At 37.9% G+C, this 17,200-nt stretch overlaps 1 protein-coding gene across 2 annotated transcripts in view; it reads left to right on the forward strand.

The window, feature by feature from the left end:
* ADPRHL1 (ADP-ribosylhydrolase like 1) overlaps window positions 1-17,200 on the forward strand; it is a 43,436-nt gene that overhangs the window by 16,928 nt on the left and 9,308 nt on the right. The window contains exons 4-8 of one of the 2 annotated variants that reach the window (XM_060769650.2): window positions 5,205-5,330; window positions 5,846-5,986; window positions 7,234-7,361; window positions 10,698-10,830; window positions 12,098-12,251. In XM_060769650.2, coding sequence (XP_060625633.2) covers window positions 5,205-5,330; window positions 5,846-5,986; window positions 7,234-7,361; window positions 10,698-10,830; window positions 12,098-12,251 — 682 coding nt within the window. Of the gene's footprint in view, window positions 1-5,204; window positions 5,331-5,845; window positions 5,987-7,233; window positions 7,362-10,697; window positions 10,831-12,097; window positions 13,395-17,200 lie in introns of those variants that run through there. The other variant, XM_060769651.2, reaches the window with a different exon arrangement.

The raw sequence follows: 17,200 nt of genomic DNA on the forward strand, positions 1-17,200 counted from the left end.
AAAGCAAAAGCTTGTTGGGCCTAATATTGACTGGTATTTTGAGCCAAAGGTGATAAACACCATGCAGCATATTAAGTTCTTCTTAGAGACCCACAGAAAGGGATATAGGCAGGGATTATCTAGACAGAGGATGTAGTTCACAGTGCAATTGGATTACTACCTAGAATGGCACAAGAGCTACTTCACCAGAAAGCAAATCTCTTTCCAAAATCATTGCTGTTGTTTTTACATATATAATGCTGCATTTCCTTGATTCTAAGATATACTTTTTCTCCATATAAATGTCTCAAAAAATGAGATGTTTTTAGCAATGTGGGTGCTCTCTCTCTCTCTCTCTCTCTCTCTCTGTGTGTGTGTGTATAGATAGATAGCTAGCTAGATAGATAGATAGATGGATAGATAGATAGATAGAAGAGTCATGTAAAAAAGGAAAAAGAGGGAGGGTGGAGGTAGCAGAGTAATTGTTAATAGACTATTAGATTAAATACCTAGTATGTCACCGAGGAAGAAGAGGATTGAGGGGACGGAGGGAGAAACATTATACAAAATTACAGTGATTACATCTGAGTCTTCATCACTACTCTCCTTGCACACATTACTTAAAAATATTACAAATTCCATACACCTCTATAACACAAAGAGAAGCAATATTGCCATTTAATTTTATACCCAACAGTCATATCTTCTTATATTTTTGGTATTATTCCATGTTCCTCTTGTCTTCTGCTCCAGCTCTCAATTCATTAAAAGCTCATCTTAATTATTTTTATTTGGATTATTTCTTTTAACTCCTTACAAATTTTAATTATTGTCTGAAATTACTGTCTAAATAATCTAAAAGTTAGCTTTAATCTATTAGTAAATGAGTATTGTCCAGACAAAAATCCACTAGGTAAGCCAATAAAACAGTACATTGTTAAAAGCCCTTCTAGCACTTCTTGAAAGCCTGCCGGAAAGCAGAACAGTTTTTGCTTGCTGATGGAAAAATGGCAAGGAGGGAGCCATTTTACCCTTCCTGGGGAGGGTGCTCCAAAGCTTGAGAACAGCCACTGAGAAGAAGGCCCAGTTGGTGGAAACTGGTGTGTTGACCTTCTGATGTATAGATAGCCTGGACCTCAGCCATACAGGCCATAACCCAAACAATGCAAGGATGCTCTGGGGTTCCAGTTGAGGAAGAGAGTAGGAAAACCTCAGAACCAGGAAATGTGGCTTGATTGCTATCATACAAGAGGAATTGTACTATGAAGAAAGGTAGAGATTTTGAAAGATAAAAGAAGCAAGCCCTAGGGCAGTGATGGGCAACCTTTTGAGCTTGGTGTGTCAAAATTTGCCAAAAACCTGAGCATAACTTGGGTGGGGTGTCAACTTCGAGACCCCCCCCCCCATAATTTTGCAATATTTATAGTTTAAGTAAGAAAAATGTATATTCCATGCTGAGTTATAGAGTGAACAATGCTCACATGTGCAGATGTTAAATTTGTAGAGCCTTTTACAAATTTAAGGATGGAATTAGATTGGCTCTTATAAGGTGTACTTCTCTGTATGCATGTGGCCGCGTGTCATCAAAAATAGCCATGCGTGTCAGTGCTGACACACATGTCATAGGTTCACCATCATGGCCCTAGGGGAATTTTAGAGCAGTGGGTCTATCTAGTCTGGACAAAAAGGAACACCGGAGCTCATACCCAAAGGGTAGCAATGTTAGCTGAACAGAGGATAGGTGTTGCACTGGAGCCCTGAAACATCTTTTCACTAAAAACCACACTTTGTCCAAGTAATCCAGTAAGTAAAATTTTATTCAGAAAAGAGTATATAAAATAAGCAAATCTAAAAAGGAGACTCAAAGTTCAAAAAGTTATTTCCAAGATAGCCAAGGTTCCAAAATACTTTAAAATGGGATATGGTGAGGTTTGAGGAGAAGCAGCAAGATTTAAAAAGAGAGAAGCTATGAGGGCTGCTCGGCTAGTGCTGCATCCTAATGTACAATGAAGAATGTTCCCAATGTTGCATCAGGTTGCAAAATGTCTGGCCAGTTAACAGTGATGCCTCTCACAGACAAATAGGCTAAAGTGTATGCAAGAAAAGATACCACTGGTTGTTCTGTTAGTGCTTTAACTTAAGGTCTATCTTGAGGCAAGGATGTTTCAAGCCTGAAATGTCCTCACTATTAATTTCAAGGCTATAAAATAGCCAATGGGATTATGAATTAGGTCTAGGATGATTCATTTAGATGTGACTGGATTTTCTAAGCCTAATATTCTGCGACAGGGAAATTCTTCTTTAATTCCATTAAGTTAGAAAAATAGCCAGGTGATGAATTTTCATTACAGCAAAGCCACTGAGCTTGACATAACGCACATCCTGTTATTCTTAGCTGCTGTGAGTCCCTTGCTTATGCGAACCATTCTCAGAACACAAATATATATTAGGCAAAGTGAAGATGATGCCGACCAAATATAAGAAAGATTACATGTGGATTAAGTGATCACAATTGAACATCTGAGTCACAATATAAAGTGGGTGCCTTCTATCATAACTTTCTTTAAATATGGTGCTTAATTGCCCACAAGCCATATGTCATGCCTCTTGACCATTATATCAAAACTAGTCCAAAAGGAAACTGGATGGAGCCTTTGAAAGAAGAAGAAGAACAATATTATTAACATATATGGACACACAACTGAGAATCACTAGGGCCTATGGTTATACTATGCTCGATCTTGGAAGCTAAGTAAAATCAGTCCTGGTTAGTATTTGGCATCACTGGGAGGTGCAGCAGCATGCAGGCGGCACCAGGTGAAGCCCAAATGACTGTCTACAATTCTTTGTGCAGTTTTAAGCAATTTTTTTAAAAAATTGGATATTAACTTAGATACCAGGCGATACCCAGTTAGATCTTTTGTAATGCTATTTATAAGAAATATTGGGTTGTTGTAGGTTTTTTCGGGCTATATGGCCATGGGCTAGAAGCATTCTCTCCTGACGTTTCGCATGCATCTGTGGCAAGCATCCTCAGAGGTAGTGACCTCACTCCTTCTGAGGATGCTTGCCATAGATGCAGGCAAAATGTCAGGAGAGAATGTCTCTAGACCATGGCCATATAGCCCGAAAAAACCTACAACAACCCAGTGATTCCGGCCATGAAAGCCTTCGACAATATAAGAAATATTGTTTGCTTTTTTATGCTTCCATTAGAAAATGCATAAGGATGTGGGTGAACTACAATTTCCAACATCTTGGGTCAATTTGCCCCAAATCCTGCCAGTATTCAAAGTTAGTGATGATGAGTATGTGTACCAAGTATGGGCGAGATCCATCATCACTGGAGTTCACAGTGCTCTTTCATTATGCTTGAATAACAACTCCCAATATTGTGAGTTGATTTGCCCCAAACCCTGTCAGTATTCAAAGCTGATCATCTTGGGTATATGTGCCAAGTGTGGCCCAGATCCATCATTGCTTGGGTTCACAGTGCTCTTTGATTGTGGGTGAACTACAATTCCCAACATTGTGGTTCAATTCGCCCCAAGCCGTGCCAGGTTTCATGTCTGAGAATATAATACTCAATTGTTATGAATAATGTAAGTCACCATCAGCCACCTTGTTCATTGAACTGAAAACTGGGGCGTTATAATTCAAATATGAGCAACATTGCTGTCTGTCACAGAACCCAAGCTGCCGTGTCCTCTTTTTCCTGCTTCCCAACTAATCAGTCTCCAGTCAGGAGCACACGGGATATGTTGCTGTGAGCACTAAAAAAGAAACAGCTACCTAGCTCCGGATTTTACAGTTTTCAGTCTCTTCTCTTTCTCACTGCTCTGGATTAGCTACACATGGGGAAGGAACATGCTAACCCCATCCTTTCCTTTACTACTGGTAGAAGGGAATGACCAATCTTTAAATACTCCTGCCTAAAATTTCATCTCTAGATCTCAGTGGACAGAGATACAATTATCTCATCTCTATGCACTAAGATTAAAGTTGGTGCATTGTTGGATGCAATTCATGTACATGTTGGTGTCCACTTGAATCCAGCTTCCTGTCCCAATTTCTGGGGCCCCCAAACTTTCTCCATTCACAATATAAATCAATAATCCAAGCTAAAATGAGCTGTCAGAATTAAAATTTAAAATCCATCAAAAGACGTATCTCTTCTGCCACGCCTACCCAGCCAGTTTTAATAATGAATTTTAAACTCGTGTCCTGTGTTTTAATCTTCATTCTGCATTTTATAGAAATACATTTAATATGTCTATTTACAGAATTTTTACAATGATTATGTGTTTAACTATGTTGTAACCCACCTCGAGCCACAAAGAGAGGCAGATAAGAAATACAATCATCATAATCAGGATGGAGTTCCAGTCCTAGAACTGACACACATTCCCACATCACAATAGTGGACTGCAGTAACCTGGTCTCCTTAACGATGGCTTGTATTGAGGGAAAGGGATGGAAGAAAGACTGGGACTGTGGCGCAGCTGGCTGGGAGTATGCTGCATTAAGATCACTACTGACCGAAAGGTCATGAGTTTGAAGCCAGTCTAGGTCGGAGTGAGTGTCCAACCAATTTGTGTAGCTTGCTGTCGACCTTTGCAGCCCGAAAGACAGTTGCATCTGTCAAGTAGGAAATTTAGGTACCGCCTATGCGGAGAGACTAATTTAACTAATTTACGATGCCATAAAAATCTCCAGCAAGCCTGCAGAGAATGAGGAAGTACTTCATCAGTGTGACAAATGGACGGTGAAGCAACAGCTCCCCTGGTGGCAGAATACCCTCATGAAAAATTGGAATGTTAAATTGCCTCTGTGTCTGTCTATATATGTTGTGTATCTATGGCACTGAATGTTTGCCATGTATATATACATTGTAATCCGCCCTGAGTCCCCTGTGGGGTGAGAAGGGCGGAATATAAATACTGTAAATAAATATAATAAATTTTGCATGAAACTTTTTATCAAGTTCTCAAGGTAACTGGGGAACAGTTGTCTTTGACTTATAAACCATATCTCTTGATCTCAGACATGGGAATAATCCATGTTACTCATGTTACATAAATATGAGGGACCAGAACCATTGTGTCAGTAAATCCTCTCTTCTCTATTATCTTTGAAAATTTACTATGATAGTTTACCTGTTAGATCATACACAGTCCATTTTATTGCTGCACGCTTTTTCTTTACTTTTTCTCATCATATTGTAGGTTCAGGATTTGGAGCTGCCACAAAAGCCATGTGCTTGGGGATGAAATACTGGAAGCCTGATAGACTGGAATCTCTCATTGAAGTGAGCATTGAAGTTGGACGCATGACTCACAATCATCCTACAGGTAACACCTAGGGAAATTAAGCCAATTTGTTTATGATGTTAAAGAGCTTTGCATTAGCAAATGAACAGCTTGGACACATCCTGTGTTGTGATTGTGATTCTGGGAATGCTGAAGATAATTTCTTTGGAACCAATGCACCCTTTTCTCACATTACAATCATTGAGCTCAGAAGTACATGTACACATGCACCTATTTGTAACATGCAACACTAGGGATATTTTGATTTTTCCAAATAGTGAACTAGTTTCTAGTAAATTTGTCTTCACTTAGGTTGTTTCCTTAATTTTTTGACTTGAAGTTTTATCAGCAGTCCCACTAATTATGAAAACAGAATTTCTGGGATTAGTTTTAACACATGTGTTGTTGATATATCAGAGCTTCAAAACTGTGCATGCTGGATTTCTTTAAGCTCCATGTGTCTGTCTATAAACTGATTTATACCCTTTGATGACATTTCTTGGCTTTTCTGTCTCTTTTTTACCATAATTACCAGCATGTTTTAATGCTCATTTCAGGGTTTTTGGGATCACTGTGCACAGCTCTCTTTGTTGCATATGCAATACAAGGAAAGCCACTGGTCCAATGGGGAAGAGAAATGATGAAGGTTGTCCCAATGGCTGAAGACTATTGCAAAAAGACAATTCGGCACATGGCAGGTAAAAGTACAATAAACAATAAACAAGGCTGAACATTTTTTACACTCAGTAATTTGGTGTAGGAACTGCAGATCAATAGGTTGTTAATAGGAACTGACTCCCATAAATACACACAAAAACATTTTGAAAGACTCCTTGGGCTTAGCTAAATGAAGCTGGACATAAAAGACAAACACACACAGATGGGTGGGTGGATGGACACAAACACACATATACACACATGAAGCTGTCAATCAGTTAAAGTCTGAATTGGCATGTTTTTTCCAGGTGTCTTTATGTTCATGAAGAAATTATTTTTCTTGACCAAATATTTAAATATCTTTGCATCTTTTCTGTATTGTGTCACGAAGGCACCACATTGAGTTTATCTTGCTATCTGTGGCTTTTAATTGCATATAATGGTGTTTATTTATATGATAATCGGTCCCCAATTTTTAACAACTAGACTACTGTTTCATGGATTTTCACCATTGGCTAACTATTGCTCTTTAATTTATAACTTCAGTTATGGTATTTAAAAACTACTGTATTGCTTTATTTGCAATATGTCATCGATTGTAAAACACACCCTAATTTCAGTACCATCATCATGAACAAAATTACATAGCATACACCTGTGAGGCTAAGATGTATCCCATTTTTAAAGGTGTTTATATAGGAGGAAAAGTGTATCTTAGAATGGAAGAGATACAATATTGTCATATTCGGATTATTAATACACCATTTGATTTTTGTTTGCCACTTTTGAGACTTATGCAGAAGTAGAGATATTGCTCAAAAAGTAGTATTTATTTTCTGACTAAAGTTATACCCCTATATCCACTTACGTGGGAGCAGACTCCACTGAACCCAAGGGATTTACACATCTGAGTAGACATCTATAAGGTTGGGCTTTCACCATGTAACTTGTTGATAAACACTGCATATAATCCTGATGTTAAACACACCTGTGTGTGCCTATGTACTTGTATAGGATCAGTGGATCTTAAAATCTATAATAGATTCAATATTCTGCTTTTTCAGAAAGTTGAAGGCCCCTATCTTTTTAGTTAAAGGCTTAAGATCATAATCTTTTCTTTTGCATAAAGTTAAGATGAGATTGCTATTGTGATAATTGGTTGGATGTGCATTGTCTCTATGGGATCCCTGTAAATTGAATGTTGTCATTTGCCACTCACAGTTGCTTGTGATATTGAAATACTCTTTCCAAGAAGAAAAGTATCATAGTTAGCTTGTTTTGCATCTAGAATATCAGGAGCATTGGTTTTACTTTGAAGCAAAGTGGCAGTTTTACTTGGAAGAGAGAGAAATTAATGAAGATAACCAGAATAAACCTTGCTTTCCTGACAACTATGATGCAGAGGAAAGAGAAAAGGTAAAGCCTTCTATATATTTTTATATGTACTGATATAGTTATGTGTCTGGTAAGTATAGCTGTGCAGCTTTATAGCTTGGTTCTGTGTCTCTGTCGGGTATTTTTCCAAATACATATATCAATTGTAAATCCCTAGTTTTATGTCCCCAAGTATAAGTTAACCTCATGTTTAAATACAGGACAAGTTATAGACTTTGATATGATCCATGGATAAGTTGGCAGTTATTCTATAGAGAGGAGAAAGTGCCAGCGTCAACTCAGTGGGTCAGCCATCCCTGGCTGCCAATGACATTTTCCACCCAGGCATTATATAAAACCAGAAGTGGAAAAAGTAGAAAGGCTGGTGCTTCTTTCAGATTCTCCTCAAAAAGACTAGGGCACCTTCCACACAGCTGAATAAAATCCCACAATATCTGCTTTGAACTGGAATATATGGCAGCATGGACTCAGATAAACCAGTTCAAAGCAAATATTGTGGGATTTTCTGCCTTGATATTCTGGGCCCTAATTCTGTTTGTCCTTGTCTTTGTCACCCTGTACTGTCTGCCAGATGGTAACAAAAAAAAATATGCTGGGTGAAATTGATCTTTAAGAACGTTTTGAGCATTTTTAAGGCTGCAGGACTTATACAGTTCTTCCAAAGAGGGGAAAGTGAAACCAATGAGTCTCTGTACAGTATTGGTGACCTATTGGAGTGCCTTTGGAGTTACCAAACCATGCACAGATGCAGTAGGTTAGGGCATGGTATGAAGTCCCAGTAAGGAAAGCAATTGCTGGCAATTGTTTTGAAAAAAAGATCAAAATAGATGTGACTGATGATAACATGAATGTACTTCAAGAAAAAGATGTGCTTAGTATTCAGAGTGGCTTGCTTATTTATTTTGGGAACATTTATTGCACTGAGTGCCTATCCTTTCGGCTATGTCATGCTTTGAAAGTTACACCTTTTATAGATGTGTTGTACATCTCCTGCATAAACAGTGAAACATAAGCTATATGTAGAGTTTGTGGTCAAGATCCTGATGTAATAACTGTATATGAAAAGAAATGTTAAGTCTACACAGCATGTAAGAGATGTCCAGTGGGTGCAGGAGACAGGAGCATCCAGATTAAAAATCATTGATCTGTTGGACCTCTCTTCTTCTCCAATTCTTTAAAGAATGTATTTTTCAGTCAATTGATGAAAATGTTTGCCAAAAGCAATACTAACATGCAGCTCTCTTCCAAGGAAGCAATTTATGTGAATCTAATTAATTTAATTTAATCCAATTACTTAATGTAAAGCCTGAGTTTGTCTTGAGAATATTTTGGTATGATGCAGAAGGGCAAATTTATGAATATTACTTTTGCAAAAAAAAAAAATCTCTCTAACTCTGATAATTTCAGCATGCATTCCATCAGTTAGCAGACATGGCAAAATTCATTTTGTAAAGTCTGCATGGTTTTTCAATTTTTTTAAACATGCCGTCTCTAGCATATGCACATTTAATATTTTCCCGCAACAATGCATTTTTTCTTTCCCTTGTACATTTATATTTGTACATTTGGGGGTATATTTTTCACTCATGTACAAGTTTTTAAATGTTGCAAACTGGTTTGTAAAATTCTGAAAAATGTGGGTTTTGATAAGAAAGTCCAGCCATGTTCTAAATTTTCCAGGTACAAATATGGTAGGTCTGTGCAAAAATGCAGACCTGATGGATTTATCCTATACCTTTAACCATAATTGCCATATCAGTAATGTAAAAGGAGCAAATGAAATCACTACAATCTTGTGATAAGATGACACGAGTCCTCATTTGATAACAGCCCTATCATTAGACAGAGTGACACACTCACCTCAAATAGCATTATGTGTAAGTGCAGCAGGATGTTTATTACTAGCTTTTATGATTATTGAATGAATATTGCCAGGTATCAGGAAAACGATGGAATTTTCTGTCTCAGGTATCAGAATAACGTGATTAATCGGCATGTGCAACCCCCCCCCCCAAAAAAAATGGAAAGCATTGTAAATCATATCAGTTTTGTATGATTTGTACTTATGATGCAATATCCAACATGTGCTATGCACCAAAAATTAAGACATACTAAATTTTTAATTTTGGAAATCTCGGGAGGCTCCCAAAGTCAGTTTCATATTCAGTACAAGGAAGCAAAGCTCAAAAGGCAAAGCCAAAAAGGCAGCCTTGGTGCCTGCCTTGACTTTCTAAATTAATGGCCTCTCACCAATAGGAGAAGGAAACAGAGGGTGCAGTGCATTTTGGGAAGGGGAGGAGCCCTATGCCAAAGAATTCAAAAGGCTCTGTCCTAAACTACGTTTTCCAGTATGCATTAGTATCAGAAAACCCCAGTCAGGAGAGGAGATCAATTTGTAGCCAGCCAGAGTTCCAATACATTTGTTAATATTCTACACTATGAGTTCTGTTCCTGGGTTATAAATGTCATCTCCTAATTGAAACTGTCATAAATACATGCCAAAATTTTATTACACTGCAAAAACTTTGCACAAGGGACATCGTCCTATATATAGCACATTTTACTTTGTTGAGTCTCCACCAATTTAATGAAGTTTCTGCCAGAAAAACAAAGTTTCTGGAGTAGAACAACTACTTTCAAAGTAAAGACTATACAATTAAATAGGAAATAACACTTTGAAACTAGGAACAGATTTCTTTATTATTAAAAACATTGTTTATAAAAAAAATAGCTAAAAATCCATGGATAAGTGAAATGTTCTACCATTGTAGCAAGTTTCACGCCAATAGCTTTAAAAATGAGGGAGATAGGAGCCCCCAAAGTTTCCCCAAATATAGTAATTATGCACATGAATAATTCCTATAATGAAATAGTAACAAAATTTCATAACTTTCATTATAGTAACAACATTTTCACTAAGTATACTTTAGAAACACTTTAGAAATGAAGTGCCAGTGTCACACACACACACACCCACACCTCCAGTTTTGTAATGACTTTTGAACCATTTTTAATGGCTCACACATCCCCGTTGATTAACCTTGGATAGTTTTTGCCTTGGGTTTAGCAAGTACCACCATTTGCTGCTGTGCTTCAGGTAGGAAAGGTTTGGGTCTAGTCATGTTTCTCAGATTTGTATTCAAGAGTCATGTTGTGTCAAAGTTGTCAAAACTTATACTAGCTTTAATAGTGATTGCTTATGCAAAAAAAAGTTTTCTAATACAACGCAAAACATTTTAAACAATGGAATACATACATATGTAAGTGCACTTTATATTGCATTTTCGTACTATGTGGAGTGTTATGTATGCATTGCCAGTGAAGTCACCCAAGGAAGCTTGTTAATTATCCATTTAGACTTACAGGAGATGGAGTTCAGAAGGTCGTGGAGGAAGGAGAGGTCATGATGCTCCAATGATTGCGTATGATGCTCTCTTGGGATGTGGTACTGATTGGACAGAGCTTTGCAACCGAGCCATTTTCCACGGGGGTGAGTAATGTGCCTTTTTTAAATACAGCCCTCTACCAGGATTAGGGCTGCAAGGAAATTTCAAATTAAAATGGCTACTTTTTAACCTGAAAAAACACTTCTCTAGGAATCCCTAGGGTCCTTTCTATACTGATACTATAATGCAGCTTTGAGACAATTCAAATTTGCAGTGTGCATTTAAGGATGCACAGCAAATAAAAAAAGTAGCAGGAAAGACTGACTTAAGCCAAATAATGCACTCTAGGAGATGCTAGTATCCCAGATCTAGGGTGAAATCAGCTCAGCAAAATGTGGATTGTAGAGCCCACTCCAGAACTGGTTCAAGAAATGGAGGGGGGGGGGGAAACCTTGTACAGCAGTTTAAGAGCAGTTTCTGTGGTTTCAAACCAGTTTCAAACCTGCTAGTCAAATCACCTGTACAGTGAAACCGGTTTCTCCCAAACCAGTTCAATGCTGTATTATATCGTCAGTGTAGATGTGCTCCAGATCCTCTAATGCTTGGGTCTTCAAACTTTTAAACTAGTGTTAGGTTCATGGCCCCCAGACCACTGAATGAATTCCTATGCACATTGCACACATCTTATTTATAATGTAAAAAGAAATGAAATACATAAAATGAACCATTTTAATCAACATAAACGTACCAGTATTTCAGTGGGAAGTGTGGGCCTGCTTTTGGCTAATGAAGTCAAGTTTATTAGGATGGTTGTTGTTTTTGTTGTGTGGAATTTAACAAAACCTTCGAACCCTGTGCAATTTATGGAATGCTAGCGAAGGTGAAAATGTTGACCTCTTGCTCGTGGATTATACTTTCTCTGCGGTGGCTGCTGGGTGGGCCAAGTGATAAAGATTCCATATAAGTACCTTCTCGGTGCAGAACCTCTGCTCTACCGATGAGTTATGGCTCCTCTTCTCATTAGTAGCTGGTGAAAACTTTACAACCTTAGTTCCAAATCTCCCCCTGAGGCATGTCACATGAGAACAAGTGGAAATATCACCAACCGTCATGCCTTGTCTTCTGCTACTGAGAAATGTACTAGTTAACTCAGGGCTTCTTAATCTTTTTCCTCTCACAGTCTCTTTCTGTCTGAGGAAATTTTTAAATGAAAATAGGTATAAAAATCAAACATTTCCCGATTACAAACCAGTATTTGCAAGGCTTGCTTAACAGGCTATTTACCTTTTTACAAAGCACAGCTGAAGTATCTTCTGCAGAGTCCACTATAAACACTGCACAAAAGGCACCCATTTGTGCTTGATTTTACAGGTGAAAGTGCTGCAACCGGAGCTATTGCTGGCTGTTTGTACGGGTTGCTTTATGGCCTCAATAAAGTTCCTAAAGGCTTGTACCAGGATCTGGAACAACGAGAGAGGCTAGAACACCTGGGGGAGACTATTTTTCGACTGTCTTCAGAGGAAAAGTAAAGATGTTTTGCCATTTTATTTTCTTTTTAAGAATTATACTCTGCTGCCAATTTCCCAACATGGTGGCCTTAACCAGATTAGTCAAAATCAGCAAAATAATTATGTAAATCCCCACAAATTCCATTGGAATCCCATTGTGTTTAATATCACGGGAGTGCTCCTATATAATTTCCCTAATACTAGTTTATTTAGTTCAGTGATTACATTTTTAATATACACTCAGAGTTTGGAAAATTAAAAAAAAATTGGATGACAGCTCCTAGATCTTTCCAGTTTTCAAAGTCAATTAATTTTCTAAAATCTGAAGTTTTCTAAAAGTGTATATTTAAAAATATAATGTGTGAATGGCATACATGTCATGAACGTACAATCTTAGAGACCCAAATAACTTCAGCTTGCAAAGCTACATTTGCTTTCATTGCCATAACCATAATATCAACATGGTTACTGCAGGCACTACCATTATAGGTAAGTGTAAAAAAACGTATTCAAATCTTCAGGCAAGAAACTGAATAATAAAGAAATAATCTAATAGCGACAGGTTTAGTATTTAAGCAATGTAAGCATTCAGTATTTTGGAATTCCTTTTAATGTAGATGATGCTACAGAATGTCAACATACATTTTCATTTGATTTTCTTTTTTAAAAGGGTATAAAATATCTTTCACTTCTTATTCTATTTTCCTATAATTGCCATTCTCATATTCACATGCAAATAGTTCACATGCAAAACTAATGCTGCCTACACACACTAACGTATTCACATTTATCAAAAGTGTTCTTTGAGATTTTACTTTTTCCTTGATTTTCTGCACTCTTTCTTTTCTCCTTCCTTCATCTTGTTTTTCTTTCTTCCATCACATAATGCACAGCCCATTTAATGTATATCTTTCACATCATAAAATTATTCTAAAGAATGGGTACCAAGTCTGGGAAATAAACCAAAAAGCAGTAGAAGACAAACAGATGCAAAGAAAAAAAGCAGACAGATGTAGCAAATCTATAAATATTCCTGATGTAGCCTTCGTATATATATTTTTTGTGGTATTTTGTTTTGTTTTGAAATCCTAGGAAAACATTTGAATGATTTGAATGGCTTAAAATACTTGTAAATAAATTAATCTTATGCCTCTTCATAAGCATAATTCTTTATTCTCATGTTGTGCTTCTTGCATGTTATTGTGTCACTGTTGGAATTCTCGCTTGCAGCTTTCAGTGGGTCAGTGTTGGTCAAGATCATGGCTGTTTATCTGTAGCCAAGAATTTCTGTTACCAAAGCTTTGAAATGTTGTTTTGTGGCATCAAGAAAATAGAACCAATACAGTAGCAATTAAAAAGAAAACTGAGATATTGCCTTCTTTCCTAACATTGGCACACCTACATTTTCCTCCTCTGGGTTTTTTTTAAAAATGGCTTTTAAAAACATTTTCAGCATAGTTGCTATTGGGTTGCTGTGAGTTTTCTGGGCTGTATGGCCATGTTCCAGAAGCATTTTCTCATGACATTTTATACACATCTGTGTCAGGCATAGATGTGGGTGAAATGTCAGGAAAGAATGCTTCGGGAACATGGCCATACATCCCAGAAAACTCACAGCGAGCCAATGATTCCAGCCATGAAAGCCTTTGACAACATAGTTGCTACTTGCTACAATTACACTAAACATCTAGTAAAACATGAACAAAAGGCAATTGTTTCTCATAAACCTTGAAGTCTTCCTATCATTTAGCAAAGATCTGAAGCATCCCCTCCACCCTTCCTATTGAACCTATTACATGCCTCCAAGGCCGACCTGCAGGTGTAAGACAAAGATAAATATAGCTTATGTCCATAGAGCAGCTATCCATAGCTTCAAAGGCTACAAATGATTCAGGCTTAATATAAACACAAATGTTTGTGGGAGAGGCCATAGAGATTGTTTCCTTCATCGGGAATTTTTGGAACCTGTTGGGAACTTGTAAATTTTGACACATATTTCCTCTTTCCCCTGCTGTGGGGAAAAATACACGTAGAAACATCAAGATTGTGCCAACATTAATTTGCTTAAAGGCATTGCTATTCTGAAGTGATGGAGAAAATAATTTTATTTGTATGGATTTCTATAAATCAGTATTTCTGACTTATAGCCACTCTTGTAGGGCACAGTGGCTATTTCGTAGTGGTATGTCATTACTTTCATGAAAATTTAATTACATTTCATTTCATTAAAACAACAACAGTGGAAATGATAGGTAAACCATAGTGTAAACTTCAAATTAAAATGACATTATAACCATAGAAGAAGAGCAATTAATATCTTATCATCAGCATTTAAAAAGCTGAGTACATTTTCATCCTGAACGCCTTACGTTTCTATGTGTCACCATGGAATAATAATAATAATAATAATAATAATAATAATAATACACTTTATGTATATTCCACTCTACCTTCCTGAGGGACTCAGTGCAGATTACAGCATACACAGATACGCAAACATTCAAAGCCTTTAATACAGTAGAATAACAATGACATACAAATACACAGAACAAAGGTAAAGGCTTCCCCTTTCATCTCTGGCTTTCTGGAGGTGATGCTCAACTCTGGTCATGGGGAGGTGGTCTTGCTCCATTTCCAAGCTGAGGAGCCTATTTTCCATAGATACCTCCTGGTTGTGTTGCTGACATGGCTGCATGGGCGCCTCTATTACCTTCCCGCCAAAGTGGTTCCTATTGATCTACTCACATTTGCATGCTTTCGAACTCCTAGATTGGCAGGAGCTAGGGCTGACAGCAGGAGCTCACCCTGACCCGTGGCTTCAAACTGCCAACCTTTAGCACACACACACACACACACACACACACACACCTAAGACAATACAGAAACAGTCCAAATAAATATACCTTATAGTTTGAGTCAATGCCAATACAAGATAATTTGCACCTTGCTTCAACAGAAATGATACCCAAAGGTGCAGGCCCGTAGCCAGGATTTCGTTTGGGGGGGGGGGGGGTAAATTTTTTTCAGGGGGGGTTCGGGGGGGCTGAGTTTTGGGAGGGGCTGAGTCTGAGTGAAAGAGGGTCTAGCCTAGCAAACCTTTTGTATCATTACCCCAATACCCCCATGCATATGGGATATATTGAGTATGGTGATCAGATCATGATATGAATAAACATAACAGTTTAAATAATGCACCAGTAAGGCCTTTTCGTGAACCACCATGAGAATTTGGGGGGGGGGGGGCTGAAGCCCCTCAAGCCCCCCCCCCCCCCCCCCCGGCTACATGCCTGCAAAGGTGTATATTATGTAAAGACAAGTTATTTGGAGTAATGAGGCACAAAATCCCAAAAGTGCTGCTTCTCATCCATGGCAGTAAAATACATTTAAAACAACCAAACAACTTCTTGCTGCCCTTTCATAATCTCTCATAATTTTAGATCTGTGTCCTAAAGCAGCCAGCCTAGTATTAGGACCAACTCTGCTTTGGTTTATTTAAATAAGAAAGAAATCCTGTGTTTGGGAACAGTGGCAGAAAATCAAATTAAGCCCTAGACTCACAGTACTAGCTATCAGACTTCATGAATGTGACCTTTGTGTTTGGGAAGTCATGTTTCAATCAGCAAGTGGACGAGACAAGTGTGTGTAGACTGAGAAATGCATTGCAGTGTTCACTTGAAATGAAATGTTGACGTACATCCACCCCTTTGGAAGGCTGTTTAAATCCTGAAAGGCAAATTTCAAAATCCTCTGTAATATTTAATCTTCATCCTTGAAATTCACACTTGTGTAATGGGAACACAACCCGTGATGGCATGGTCCAGAGATTAACACCAGTTCCAATAAATGTAATCTTTGAAGCAGTGACTTCACCGGGTCTGTCATGTCTGCATTATGCTTCAGCAGAACATTGCTTTTTATAAAAGTATCTATCACGCATGTTGTCATGAGGAAGGCAGGTGGAAAAAATTTCCCTGGGACAAGATCTAGTCACTCAACATCATTCATGGGGTGAATATTGTGTCTATGTGTTTGATGCTGGTCAAATGTCAATTTTATCCTGTCTTTTTTTGGACATTATATATTGGTAAAGGTCACTCTAAATGGAGCCTGTGACACTGAGACCAAATGCTTTGTTCTAATGTTCTTGTGTGTAATGTTTTACTTGTGAGTAAAGTTCTGAAGACTGGATTCTGCAATCTTTACTTCTAGGTAGAGGGTTGATGTTTAATGTGAGGTGAGGCAACCACCTATTTTTCTGGTGTCAATAGGGTAAAAAGAAGACACCACAACAAATGTTGCAAAAATGCATTGTTTTAACCAAAATTACACTGGAACAAGCACACACACATATCAAATATCTGCCCTTTGCCATTAATTTGTTTTATTTTCCCACCCTGACACCAAAATCCCTTTTTGTGCTTTTTTCCTCTTTTTTCCCAAATTGAACTGGCCTCCAGTTTGTAGGGTGTGGTCACCACATCCTATAAACCAGTGGTTGTGAACCACCAGTAGGCCACGAGGACAAAAATCTGTTCTGCAAGCCTCCTTCTTCTTTATTTATTTTATTTTATTTCCACTCCTTTTGTACCGCCTGCCACTCCTTCCCTGTCACCTACCATGGTATATGTTCTGTATCAGAAACTAGAGCTGATGTGGTCTATCCAATGCAATTTTCTGAATCAGCACCCCCAATCCGATCCGTAATCCTTTTGGTACTAATGTTGGAGAGTGATTCCTGGTCAAGGTGGTCCCTGGTCAAGTAGTCCCTGATCAAGTGGTCCCTGGTCAAAAAAAAGGTTGGGAACCACTGCTATAAACTTAAAAGCACCTCAAATGATACACTGAGCAAGGAAGTAGTTGACTGGAATGACTGACAAGGATGGCAGAATCTATCTAAACAAAGCTATTGAATGTTGTTTCTCAAAATTAGGGGAACACTCTGTTTATATGGTATAAGGTGCCTTGT

The sequence above is a fragment of the Anolis sagrei genome, chromosome 3 (assembly GCF_037176765.1).
Source record: "Anolis sagrei isolate rAnoSag1 chromosome 3, rAnoSag1.mat, whole genome shotgun sequence".
Classification (NCBI taxonomy): Eukaryota; Metazoa; Chordata; class Lepidosauria; order Squamata; family Dactyloidae; genus Anolis; species Anolis sagrei.